This window comes from Bos indicus x Bos taurus, chromosome 7 (assembly GCF_003369695.1).
Source record: "Bos indicus x Bos taurus breed Angus x Brahman F1 hybrid chromosome 7, Bos_hybrid_MaternalHap_v2.0, whole genome shotgun sequence".
Lineage (NCBI taxonomy): Eukaryota > Metazoa > Chordata > Mammalia > Artiodactyla > Bovidae > Bos > Bos indicus x Bos taurus.
This window is the reverse complement of record NC_040082.1, coordinates 51,392,073-51,404,455: the sequence shown is the minus strand read 5'-3', so window position 1 is coordinate 51,404,455 and position 12,383 is coordinate 51,392,073. Positions and strand designations below refer to the sequence as shown.

At 37.9% G+C, this 12,383-nt stretch overlaps 1 protein-coding gene across 3 annotated transcripts in view; it reads left to right on the top strand.

Annotated features, from left to right (window-relative positions):
* Positions 1 to 9,968, top strand: part of SPINK5 (serine peptidase inhibitor, Kazal type 5) — an 83,835-nt gene extending 73,867 nt beyond the window's left edge. For 2 of the 3 annotated variants that reach the window (XM_027546043.1, XM_027546042.1), the window contains 3 exons: positions 1,461 to 1,591; positions 3,694 to 3,772; positions 9,662 to 9,968. In XM_027546043.1, the coding sequence (XP_027401844.1) occupies positions 1,461 to 1,591; positions 3,694 to 3,772; positions 9,662 to 9,670 (219 nt within the window). In that variant the 3' untranslated portion in view covers positions 9,671 to 9,968. The remainder of the gene's footprint in view (positions 1 to 1,460; positions 1,592 to 3,693; positions 3,773 to 9,661) is intronic. The other variant, XM_027546044.1, reaches the window with a different exon arrangement.
* Positions 9,969 to 12,383: the final 2,415 nt, after the last annotated feature.

The window sequence follows — 12,383 nt, the reverse complement described above, 5'->3', positions numbered from 1 at the left end:
CTACTGTAGGTACATAAATGTTTGAGATTGTTAATTATGGACTCTATTATTTTATAATTAGAAATCCTCTTCTTTATCTCTGACATTAGTTCTTATCCTAAATTCTACTTTGTGTGATATTAATATAGATATATCACCTTTGTGTGATGAGTGTTTGTACATATCTATTTTCCATCCTTTCATGTTCACCCTATTAGTTGAAATATAAAGTATACTTCTTTTAAATATTATAAGTTGAGTCATTTTGTTTCTCCAGACTAAGAGTCTCTGTTCTTTATCTGGAGTAGTTAGTCCTGCTAACACTTAATGTAATTTTTGACACCACTGAATTTGTCTTCCATAATCCTATTTTTAAAATTTCTGTGTTTTTTCCTTTTTCCTGCTTCCTTTAAGATTAATAAATTTATTATCATCATCATGAAACTCACAATTCCAAAAAACTACTAAGAACAAATATGTTCCTTTTTCTACATGAAAAAGTTATGTATGTTTTACCTTAGGAAACTAACAACTATCATATATTGAGCACTTAGTATGTGCCAAACACTGTATTATGTATGCATATAAGTACATTATCTGATTTGATTCCCTAAAACAACAATATGAGGCAAGAGCTATTATTATTCATGTTTTTCAGATGAGAAGCTAAGGCTCAAAGAAGTCAAGTAAATCACTCACTTTAGTTAGTGGCAGAGCTGGAACTCAAAACTCCATGTGATTACCTAACATTTATTTTGAGTCTTTCTAGATTGTATATAACCAATGTCTTCATTTAAAAGGACAAAAAAAAAAAAAGGTATTATTTTCTGTATGGGAGTTTTCTCCCATACCTCAGTTTATCTGTGCCTAGGTGGCTCGGATGGTAAAGAATCCATCTGCAACGCGGGAAACCCGGAGACCTGGGTTCTACCCCTGGGTTGGGAAGATTTCCCTGGAGGAGGGCATGGCAACCCACTCCAATATTCTTGCCTGGAGAATCCCCATGGACAGAGGAGCCTGGCGGGCTACAGTACAGGAGGTTGCAAAGAGTCAGACATGACTGAGTGACTAAGCACAGCACTGCTGCTGCTGCTGCTGCTAAGTCGCTTCAGTCGTGTCCGACTCTATGTGACCCCATAGACAGCAGCCCACCAGGCTCCTCTGTCCATGGGGTTTTCCAGGCAAAGTATTGGAGTGGGGTGCCATTGCCTTCTCCAAAGCACAGCACTATCTGGTAGGATGTCTGCTTTCTAATTGCTTTGTTCTTCCTTGTATCTTGGTTTGGCTACTTCCTTAGTAAAAAAGAAACTAAATCCAGGTTACCTAACAGTGATGGGAAATGAATATATGAGTTTGTATAACCTATGTTACACTTCCTTTACTGTTTAGTCACACATGATTGAGGAAATCAAGAGGTTTTCACCAAGTCCGTATCTCTTAAGTGCCATTGAGCAAATCTACTTTATGTTTTGTTTGTTCAGAATTCTGAGATGTGCAAACACTACCGAATATTACCCAGGATGGGTTACCTTTGTCCAAAGAATTTACAGCCTGTCTGTGGTGATGACGGCCAGACATATAACAATCCCTGCATGCTCTGCCATGAAAATCTGTACGTATACGAGTCCATCTTCTAGTGTAGAGGTTCTTGAAGACAGTGTTGACCCACAGTAGAGTACTGATATGAATGCAAGGTACTGCACCTCATCGTAGAAGTTTAAAATTCAGATGTGAGTGATTCTGTTCATGCATAAAATAGAGAATATCTATGGGTATGCCTTTAATAAAATTGTTCATATACTTTACTGAGTGGAAGAGAAAGGGAAAAGTGGTGGGGTTACAACGTAACTAGAGAAAATCTCTCTAAGCCCATGTTCACTCATGGGAGTGTGAACATCAGCTATACTTTATGTAAAGAGAAAAAAGTTGAGAATCACTGCTGTACAGAGTCAGCCCAGGCTCTAATCTCTAATAACCTTATGACTAGCTTCTAGTCACAGATTTCCCTTCATTCTCCACGTGTTTCCAGCCTGCATTACACCAGCTTTAAAAAAGGGCATGGTGGCAAATCTTGCCTTTTCTACCACATCCCACCTCAGGAACATGCAGTCCCTGAATGTTCATCCTGTCCTTCTTAGAACACCATAAACAAGACCCGGAATATGAAGATGGACCTGATATCCTCCTTTTCAATTCTGGAAAGATATTTGAATTTACATTTATTTCTTTAAAATCAACTAACTCACGAAAGAAAAAAAAAAACATTCTACAGTTCATATATGTAGACTAAAACTTGAATATGAGTCCTTTATGTGTTATATCTGTAAGTAAGACACTTTAATATTCTCAGTTTCACTGACCTCACTACTTACTATAGAGCGGTATTATTTTCATTGTACAGAAGGTTAATCTGAGGCTCAGAGAGTCCAGGTAATCTGTTTAAAATGACAGCGTTTTGGAAATAGAACAGACCGGATTGTAACCTTGTTGATTTGGGTTTAAATACAGTTTGCTTTTCTGTCTACTACAATACTGTTATATCAAAGGTAAACAAAAGGGGATCAAAGATTCCTTTGATAATATGGAGAAAGTCATCTCTTTCTACAAAAGAAAGAATGATGAAACATTAAAAATCTGTATGCAGAATATCTGTGGGCACATAAATCTCTTGAAGTCCATCTATGGATATCACACAGTTTTAATAACTAAGGAATCTTAATTCTTAAATGTCTTAAACATTTAAGAAATGAATAAAACCATTCATGAATCTGTTACAACATGTGTCTTATTCTCTCCCAGAAATCCTTCAATTTCTCTTTACTGTAAATACCAGGCCCTAAATTATCCAAGCAATGCTCTACAAACATTCCATTAACTGTTTAAACCTATAATAAGTTATACTTTATTCAAAGGAACTTTAGAAATTACAGAAATGCCCATGATAAAAATACTGATAAAGGATGTCTCAAGATGGATTGTTTAGCTCAAGAACTGAGAACACATGTTATAAAGAGAAGATTTAGGCTGTCCCAGGCAAGATGGAACATTACTGATTTCTGAGGTCTTAGAAGAAGCTAGAGGGAAGAAATTTCAATTTTTGCAACGTTCAAAGACTAGATGAACTGTCCTGATAGACAGTTAGTCTCCTATCACCAAAGCAGACAAGTAGATGTTTGCTATATAATATTTCTTATGAGAAAGGCATTAAAATTCATATATCTTAAGATTCTTTCCAAGTATAAAATTCACGATGACCATATAGTTATGTTTTATAACATGTATACATAATTTATATATATTTATGTAAAACTTATTTTGTAAAATGTGTCCTATTTTATAATCCCCAAGTCACATTATAGATATCAAATAAAGTCAAACTCCTCTCTGGGATCCAGTTTTCTCATCTATAAAATAATGGCTTTTGTGTTAGATGATGTTTATTTCTAACATTCAACAATTCCATGAATATATAGTGTATAGGAGAATGACATATGATGAAACAGATCCAGGCCTGGGGCATAAATCTGGAGCTAAATCAGAAGAGGGAGAATAAACCTGAATGATGCCTACTAGGAAATGGATACCAGTTCCTACCCCTGATTTCAGTTTTGATTTGATGCCCAAATGTCATTCATATTGATGCTTGATTGTATTTTGTTTTGTTTTCATTAAAGCTGAGTTTTCCCAGCTTTGAAACTTCCTGTTCTGTTTTAGAATACGCCAAACGAATACACACATACGCAGTAAAGGAAGGTGTGAGGAGAACAGCATCGAAGAAACAACACCTCTTGACGTGAGTACTCTGGCGTTCAGAATCACAGTCTTAGACCCAGGTGGTTCGGCTGCTGTTCTCTTGTATTAAGTGATGGATGTTTCTCTGGCCAGGGAGATGATAGTAGGTCACGTAACCCCAGAATTATCTTCATTGTGAAGATAATTAATTACTGAAATGTGTGGGATTTAAAATATAGTAGTTAACATTTCTAAATGTTTATAGTTTACTGGGATTGATAACAGACTGTTTATGAGCAATGTACATAATGTCACCAACACTTCTTTAGAGTAGCTTTTATTTTCTGTGGACTATGATACAGAGGCCAGACAGGGATAGAAGCAGACTTAAACTTTCTATCCTTGTACTTTGCATTAAACTGTTCCCCAACATGAAAAATTGACCTTTTCATTTAAGTCCCTATAAGGAAGTTTCTGGAATCAACTTTGGAATCTTCTGGAATCAAGATTGCCAGGAGAAATACTGATAACCTCAGATATGCAGATGACACCACCCTTATGGCAGAAAGCGAAGAGGAACTGAAAAGCCTCTTGATGAAAGTGAGAGAGTAAAGTGAAAAATCTGGTTTGAAACTCAACATTCAGAAAATTAAGATCATGGCATCTGGTCCCATCACTTCATGGCAAATAGATGGGGAAACAATGGAAACAGTGACAACCTTTATTTTCTTGGGCTCCAAAATCACTGCAGATGGTGACTGTAGCCATAAAATTAAAAGACCCTTGCTCCTTGGAAGAAAAGCTATGACCAACCTAGACAGCATATTAAAAAGCAAAGACATTACTTTGTCAACAAAGGTCCATCTAGTCAAAGCTATGGTTTTTCCAGTAGTCATGTATGGATGTCAGAGTTGGGCCATAAAGAAAAGTGAGCACAGAAGAATTGATACTTTCGAACTGTGGTGCTGGAGAAGATGCTTGAGAGTCCCTTGGACTGCAAGGAGATCCAACCAGTCCATCCTAAAGGAAGTCAATCCTGGATATTCATTGGAAAGACTGATGCTGAAGCTGAAACTCCAGGACTTTGGCCACCTGATGTGAAGAACTGACTCATTTGAAAAGACTCTGATGCTGGGAAAGATTGAAGGCAGAAGGAAAAGAGGATGAGATGGTTGGATGGCACCACCGACTCGATGGAAATGAGTTTGAGCAAGCTCTGGGAGTTGGTGATGGACAGGGAAGCCTGGAGTGCTGCAGTCCATGGGGTCGCAAAGAGTTAGACATGACTAAGCGACTGAACTGAAGGATGTTTTGACACACCCTACAGTAATCTCACCTTATTCGAGGTTTTGTTTTCCATAGTTTTAGTTACCCAAAGTTCACAAATACTAAATGGGAAACTCCAAAAATAAATAATTCATAAGTTTTAAATCATTTGCTGTTCTGAGTAGCATGATGAAATCCTGCACCATCCTGCTCCATCTCACCCAGGAGGTAAATCATCCTTTGTCCAGCACATCCCATCTCCTAGTCACTTAGTAGCTATCTAGGTTATCAGATCAACTCTTGTGATATTACCATCTTTTGTTCCAGAGACCCTTATTTTGCTAAATAATGCCCCTTAGAGTGCAAGGGTAGTGACACGGGCAATTCGTATATGCCAAAGAGAAGCCAAAAAGTTCCTTTATGTGCAAAGTGGAAGTTCTCAACTTATTAAGGTTGCTGAGGTTGCTCAGGTCTTTTGTAAAAATGAATCTTCTATCCATGAAATTGTGAAGAAGGAGAAAGAAATTTATTTTAGTTTTGCTGCTTCATCTCAAATGGCAAAAGTTAAAGACATATTATGTGATAAGTGCTTAGTTAAGATGGAAAAGGCATTATATTTATTGGATGGAAGACATGAACAGCAAATGAGTTCTGACTGGTGACAAGGTGTTTGGCCAAAAAGCATTAAGACTATAATGAGATTTCAGTAAGGAATCCCCTGAAATTAGTGACACCAAGCCATTTACTATAATAAAGTATGGTTACACAGATTCAGGAATAGGTCTGGACCGAAAAATATAAAAGTGAGTGGAGTGGATGCATCTGCCATGAAGAAGCTGCTGCCACATTTCTAGCAGAGTTGAAAGGTTGATTAAAGAGAAAGACTATCCTTCAAAGCACATCTTCAATTACAATGAGACCGGGCTCCTCTGAAAGAAGATATCCAATAGAACCTGCATTTGCAGAAGCACAAAGGAGACACCAAGTCATAAAAGCAGGGAAGGACAGATTAACTCTGCTACTACGTAGTAATGCCACAGGGGATTAAGGCCGGCAAAGTGTGAAGAGCAAATAACCCCCTGCTCTGAAGAACAAATATTAACTGCCCATGTTCTGGTAACAAAATCAGAAAGTGTGGGGGACAGTCATCTTATTTATGGAATAGTACCACCAGTGCTCCATCCCAGAAGTGAAACATATTTGGAAGAGGAAAGTTTGGGATTTAAAGTACTACTAATAAAAGACAATGCCCTTAGACATCCTGAATCTATCTGCTATGAAAATAAAAACACTGAGGTTGTATTTTTGCCTCTAAATACAATCTCATTGCTTCAGTCCCTTGATCAGAGCATTGTTCAATTTGTCAAAGTCACATACACCTGCCTGATGTTTAATTACATTTGATCAGCAATTGATGCAGACCTTCATTTGGACAAAAAACACTACTGGAAATCGCTTACTATTGCTGACACAGTAACACTCCTCAAAGCTACAATGGATAAATTAGAACCAGAAAGTGTAAATGCTTGCTGGAAAAATGAATGGAGTGAAGTTGTGAATGATTTTAAAGGCTTCCTGGGGATTGATGGAGAAGTTAGCAAATTCATTCACAGGAGAAGACAAGTTGATGGAGAAGGATATTCTGTCGTGCTTGATGAAGTGGAATAACATATTGAAGGCCATTGACAAGTATCCAAGAATGAGGGGCTAGAAGAACTTACTGAGTCATCCACAGAGGGAGAGGAAGACAAAGAAGAAACTGAAGCAGAACCAGCAATGTAAACATTAGCAAACTTTGCCAGTGTTTCAAGCTGCACAAACATTAAGGCAAAATTATGGAATATAATGGTGGGCTGCTGTCTATGGGCCTGCACAGAGTCGGACACGACTGAAGCAACTTAGCAGCAGCAGCATCGAGTACAATCCTTGAATGGAAGCCAGCATTAAAGTCACCCATATGATCACCAAAGGATTGCAACTTTTGCAGCAACACTTTGAGTTAGAAAGAGCAACAACTTCTAACTACAATATCCTTTCAAAAGTTTTCCTCAAAAAAACCTTTTGCTATCAGATTCCTAACCATGGATATCAGTTCCTGACATCCAGCCATGCACACCATCACAGTTTGATGATACAGGATCGCTTGAAGCAGATGATCCTCTGGCTGATGTATTCAGAAAGTCAGTGATAGCCTAATGCTATGTCACAAAACCTCCCTCTTTCACATCACCTCAATTACACAAGCATTGTATTGTATCATCACAGAAGGGGTGGGTACAGTAAAATAAGATATTTATAGAGAGGGGGGGGGGACTACATTCACATAATGTTCTGTTTTAGATTTATTGTTGTTAATCTCTTACTATGCCTAACTTAAAATTAAACTTTATCTTAGGTGTGTAGGTATAGGAAAAAACATATATGAAATTCAGTTTACACATAGTATATCTATGGTCTCAGGCATCCACTGAGGGTCTTGGAATGTATACCTCGGGGGTAAAGAGAACTACTGTATTGAGTTTTACATTGTCCCTGGTGATGGCATTTGAGTAATCTCCTCCTCAAGCAAGAGGATATTTGACTTGGGTAAAAATATTAGGAAGTTTCAAATAAGAGAAAAATGTTGTTACCAGATAAGTATAAGTTCAGAGTTTTGGTGTTTTTCATGTATGAGACCTTTGGCAAATCACATAAATATGTAAACCAAAGTTCTCACTGAGTTACTGAAAATTTTTAGTAAATACTTTTAAGCATTTGGCAATAACACTTTGGCAATAATGGAATTAAAAACGATTCTACCACATTTGAGGATCTCAAGCAACACTAGATGAGACCATATTCAAAAGAACTACTCAGTAAGCACTGATATGGGAAAGTGGAAAAATAAAAGAGCTATAAGCTAGATGTTTCTGCTTTTACATTGGCAGCTGGAAGGCAGGGGACTGGAATGAAATGAGGAGACCTTTGCTGTTTTTTCTTCTGGGTTAAAAAAGTCATTTATCTACTCTGGGTCTTTACACATGTACAAAGAGAGGTTTTAAACTTTTGCCCTAGTCCCTATATGGGGTTTGCTATCTTACTACATAGAAACTGTTAGTGGTTTGCTTCTCATTTTATTGCCAGAATATACTGTCTCCCCATCTTACAAACACATCTGGTCACATATATCTCAAAACAGGAAGGTAAAAATAATCTTTCTGCAAGTCCTACAGACCACACCTTAGACTATCCCTTGCTGCAATCTCACGTAGACAACTTGATGAAAACTACTTTATGAGGAATTTGCCATAAAATAATACTAAGATGTTTTTATTCAAATAATGACGTATCTTGCCAGAGATAAGACCAAAACGTTTTATAAGTTCCTTCCTTTCATATGAGGGTGTTTTCTTTCCCCTGGAGTTATATAATGGATATTACTTATGGTTTTATCTGATCGAACAAAGGATCTTGGATACACCAAGGTGGTATGGGTGGGTCATGGCCCAGCATTGCTCTGATAACTATTATGGGTGTAAATCCCAGAGGTTGAAACTTATTGCCTGAACCTAGTTCATGAGTAGATGATTCTCTAAGAGAGTCTAGAATCCCAAGAATGAATAAAAGACCCGACAGTAACAACTTTCCTGGAAAAACAGACTGAAAACCCAATATTCTAAGAAATATTTTTCATTATATGGTAACTTCTAAGATTTATATAACTCTTTAGAGAGTTCCCTGTGCTCTTTCCTTTTGCATCCTCATAGTAGATCTGTATTTAGAGCAGGGATCGTTATCTTTCCCATTTTAAAGAAAATCAGCCTGGGAGAAATCCTGCCATTTACCACAAGTTCATTAGAATTAAGTTCTGGGTCAACTGTAGACCTGCCACCATCCTTTAGTTGTCAGGAGATTCTGAAAACCGAGGGCTCTAGAAAAGGCATTATCTGAACGAAATAAAGATTAGCTACACTGGAAGGAAATTCCTATATTAAGAAAAATATCAATACTATTTTGAGATGAAGAAATGACTATTCTCAATTCCATGACAAAGATTTTCAAGGATTCAAGACCATAAGTTGCCAACCCAAATCAAAGAAAGCCTGATGTGTTCCATGTGAGAACTAAAATGGAGGTTTGAGTTTGTAATAATAATGCTGCTAGTCTTCCAGGGATTGCCAGCAGACAAGATGCAGTCACTATTTAAAAAACTTTAAATGTCGACTTAATGTTTTAAATGTTGATTTTAAGAATATGCATGGATGAGTCAGGCACGAAGACAGCTACTTAAATGCTTATGGCCTAAAACTATAATAGTAAAGTATTAACTGTTAGAGGAATTAGACTTAAGTCCTGACCAAATGCGAGACCTTGGCAAGTCAGTGAACTTCTCTGAAGCTCAATTGCTTCCTTTTTGAAAAGATATGAATGACACCTTCCTTCTTTCATTATCATGAGGGTCACAAGTAATCAAGAGCAGAGGTCATTTTTGCATCCAGCTCAATAGGTAAAATGTACTAGATACTCTATAAATACTCATTGAATCAATTAAATAAAATGTGAAAGTGATTTGAAATCCTGTATTCTTGGCAGAATGCAGGAATCTACAGATTTCTTTGACTATGTTACAATAATACATGCATAGCCAGCATTTCTACAATGTCTCTGAGTTTCTAACATCTAACCTCTTCATCTTCTTGTCTAGGTCAAATGATGCAAAAGTTGGTAAAAGCCATGAGGGAAAATGTATACCCCACTTCTGAATTACCTACCTTCACCATCTGTATATACAAAGAATTCTTCAGAGCTCATCTTATTTACTATAGAAAACAATACAGAACTGTTGGGGGAATGGACTCATTGACTTTCAGTCTATTCCATCTCTTCCCTCCTAGATTCTGTGATCTAAGGGCACAGAGACATCTTAACCAGTTTGTGCTGTGGAAGCCTCCTGATCACAATGCTGTCTGTTCAACTGCTTGTTCAATAAAAGTAAACTCAGCAGAATGCCATTTCTGGGATTTTTTTTGTCACTGTCTGGATAACAGAAATTTTTTTTGAAGAAAATTAACTATATCCTTTTTTTTCTTTAATCCTTTTCTCAAATTCTAGTTGCTCTCAGAGTTCAGAAGAAATGTCTAGAAGAGAGGTGAGGAGGTAAGGGCTCCTAGGCTATGACTCAACCTCACCTTCACTGTTACCTTACCAGCTCCTCTATCTAGCTTCTGTATTTCCATGGATAGCATAACTGTCTCAGTTACTTGGGTCTCATCCAGTGACACAAATTAGTAATTTCTCATAGTAATCATGCAAGGAGATCCAACCATGCAAGGAGATCCAACCATGCAAGAACATTCATCCTAAAGGAGATCAGTCCTGGGTGTTTGGAAGGACTGACATTGAAGCTGAAACTCCAGTACTTTGACCACCTCATGCGAAGAGTTGACTCATTGGAAAAGACTCTGATGCTGGGAGGGACTGGGGGCAGGAGGAGAAGGGGATGACAGAGGATGAGATGGCTGGATGGCATCACCGACTCGATGGACAGGGGTTTGAGTGAACTCCGGGAGTTGGTGATGGACAGGGAAGCCTGGCGTGCTGCGATTCATGGGGTCGCAAAGAGTCGGACATGACTGAGCGACTGAACTGAACTGAACTGAATCATGCTACCTCTTGATAATTTCCTGTATCAGAGCCTTGAACCCATACATAGTCTGGGGGAAGACTAATGCAACAAGAGTAACCAATGTATGCAAGTCTGAGCAGCACTGACTAGTAGAAATATAATAGTAGTTACATGTGTAATTTCAAATTTTCTAGTAGCTACAAAAGAAATGGGTAAAATAAATTTTGGGAATATATTTTATGTAGCCCAATATATCAAAACTATTATCATTTCAAAATACATACATAATATGATAATCATAATATCAATATAAACTTGTTGTTACTAAGTCTTTGATATTGGTGTGTATTTTAAACTTCCAGCATGTTGAAATTTGGACCAGACACACTTCAAGTGCTCAAGAGCTATATGTAGCTGGAAGCTACTAGTGACTTATAACACATGAGAGAACCACTAGACAAAGTAAGCGCTAGACAGGAGTGGGACAGAACAATGTGTGAGCTCCCGCCTCGATGCTGAAACACTGTCAAGCTCAGACTCTTGCTACAGCTTGCCCCTAGTTATTGTCCCCATGCAGATTCTGGGCTGATGCTGAACACACTATAGATGCAGGAAAGTAAAAGTGTGTGTCACTCAGTCGTATCCGACTCTGTGCGACCCCATGAACTGCAGCCTGCCAGGCTCCTCCACCCATCGGATTCTCCAGGCAAGAATATTGGAGTGGGTTGCCGTTCCCTTCTCCAGGGGATCTTCCTGATGCAAGGACTTGGGCTTCCCTGGTGGCTCAGATGGTAGATGGAGGAAGCTATGGGGAACCCATTGTGCTTCAAACTGTTCTTAGCTCTAGAGCTATGCCAGGAATAGTTGGCTTACCTGGATTTGGGAAGTTAATTTTGTATTTATTATGCTGTTCTTTTTCTTTTAGATAAGTTGCCACTAAGCCAATTAAAGCAAAATTTTGTGATCTTTGTCCTTTTTAACTAAAGTTAAGATAAATCATTCCCTAGGTGTTTTTTTTTTTTTTCTATGATATCATTAAGAAAAAAGAAAGAAGGCTTACATATAATTTTTCAAGCATGAAAACACAGAGCCATTTTAGGGGGAAAAAGTGAGAAAACAACATTGCTATTTTCTTTGGTAATTCCAGGATATACAGAATGGGTTTCGAGATTCTAGAACATATGAGATTGTATCTCTTTCCTGGTTATTTCTGGGGAATCCCAAAACACTATTTTCCTGACCAAGATATATAATTGTTTGAGAAATAGTTACTTTATTATATCATTATGAATATTTTATTGAGATAAAAATAGCAAATTCCTTGTACTGCTTTGATCATTATTATGATTATGGTCATAAGGTTACATGCACAAAAGACTATGTTATCGCACATTCAAGACTTAAGCAACCTTCGACAACCATATTGAGCACCAGGGAAAGTGTGGCTCAGGGATACTGTGAAGTGAAGGATAAGGTAGTCTAGAACTGGATGAGACATAGGAATAGAGAAATGCCTACGGACCCGGTGAAAGTCAAGGGTGAAGTGGGGATGCAGAGGTCAGGAATGGAATGGGGACCAAGGAGGCTCAGGAATTGGCGTTAAGGATGTGAATGTGTGAAAGCTGTTTATTTTGGAGACACAACCTGGAGGCAAACATAAAACGTCACCTGTGTCCAAATGGTCACAAGAAAATAGCTGCATTAAGTAAACTAATTTCTGGGTTGCTACTTGAATTATATCTTGATATCCATATGGGAGGCAAATGAAAACCAGACCCATCTCACTGAGGTTCCCCAAACC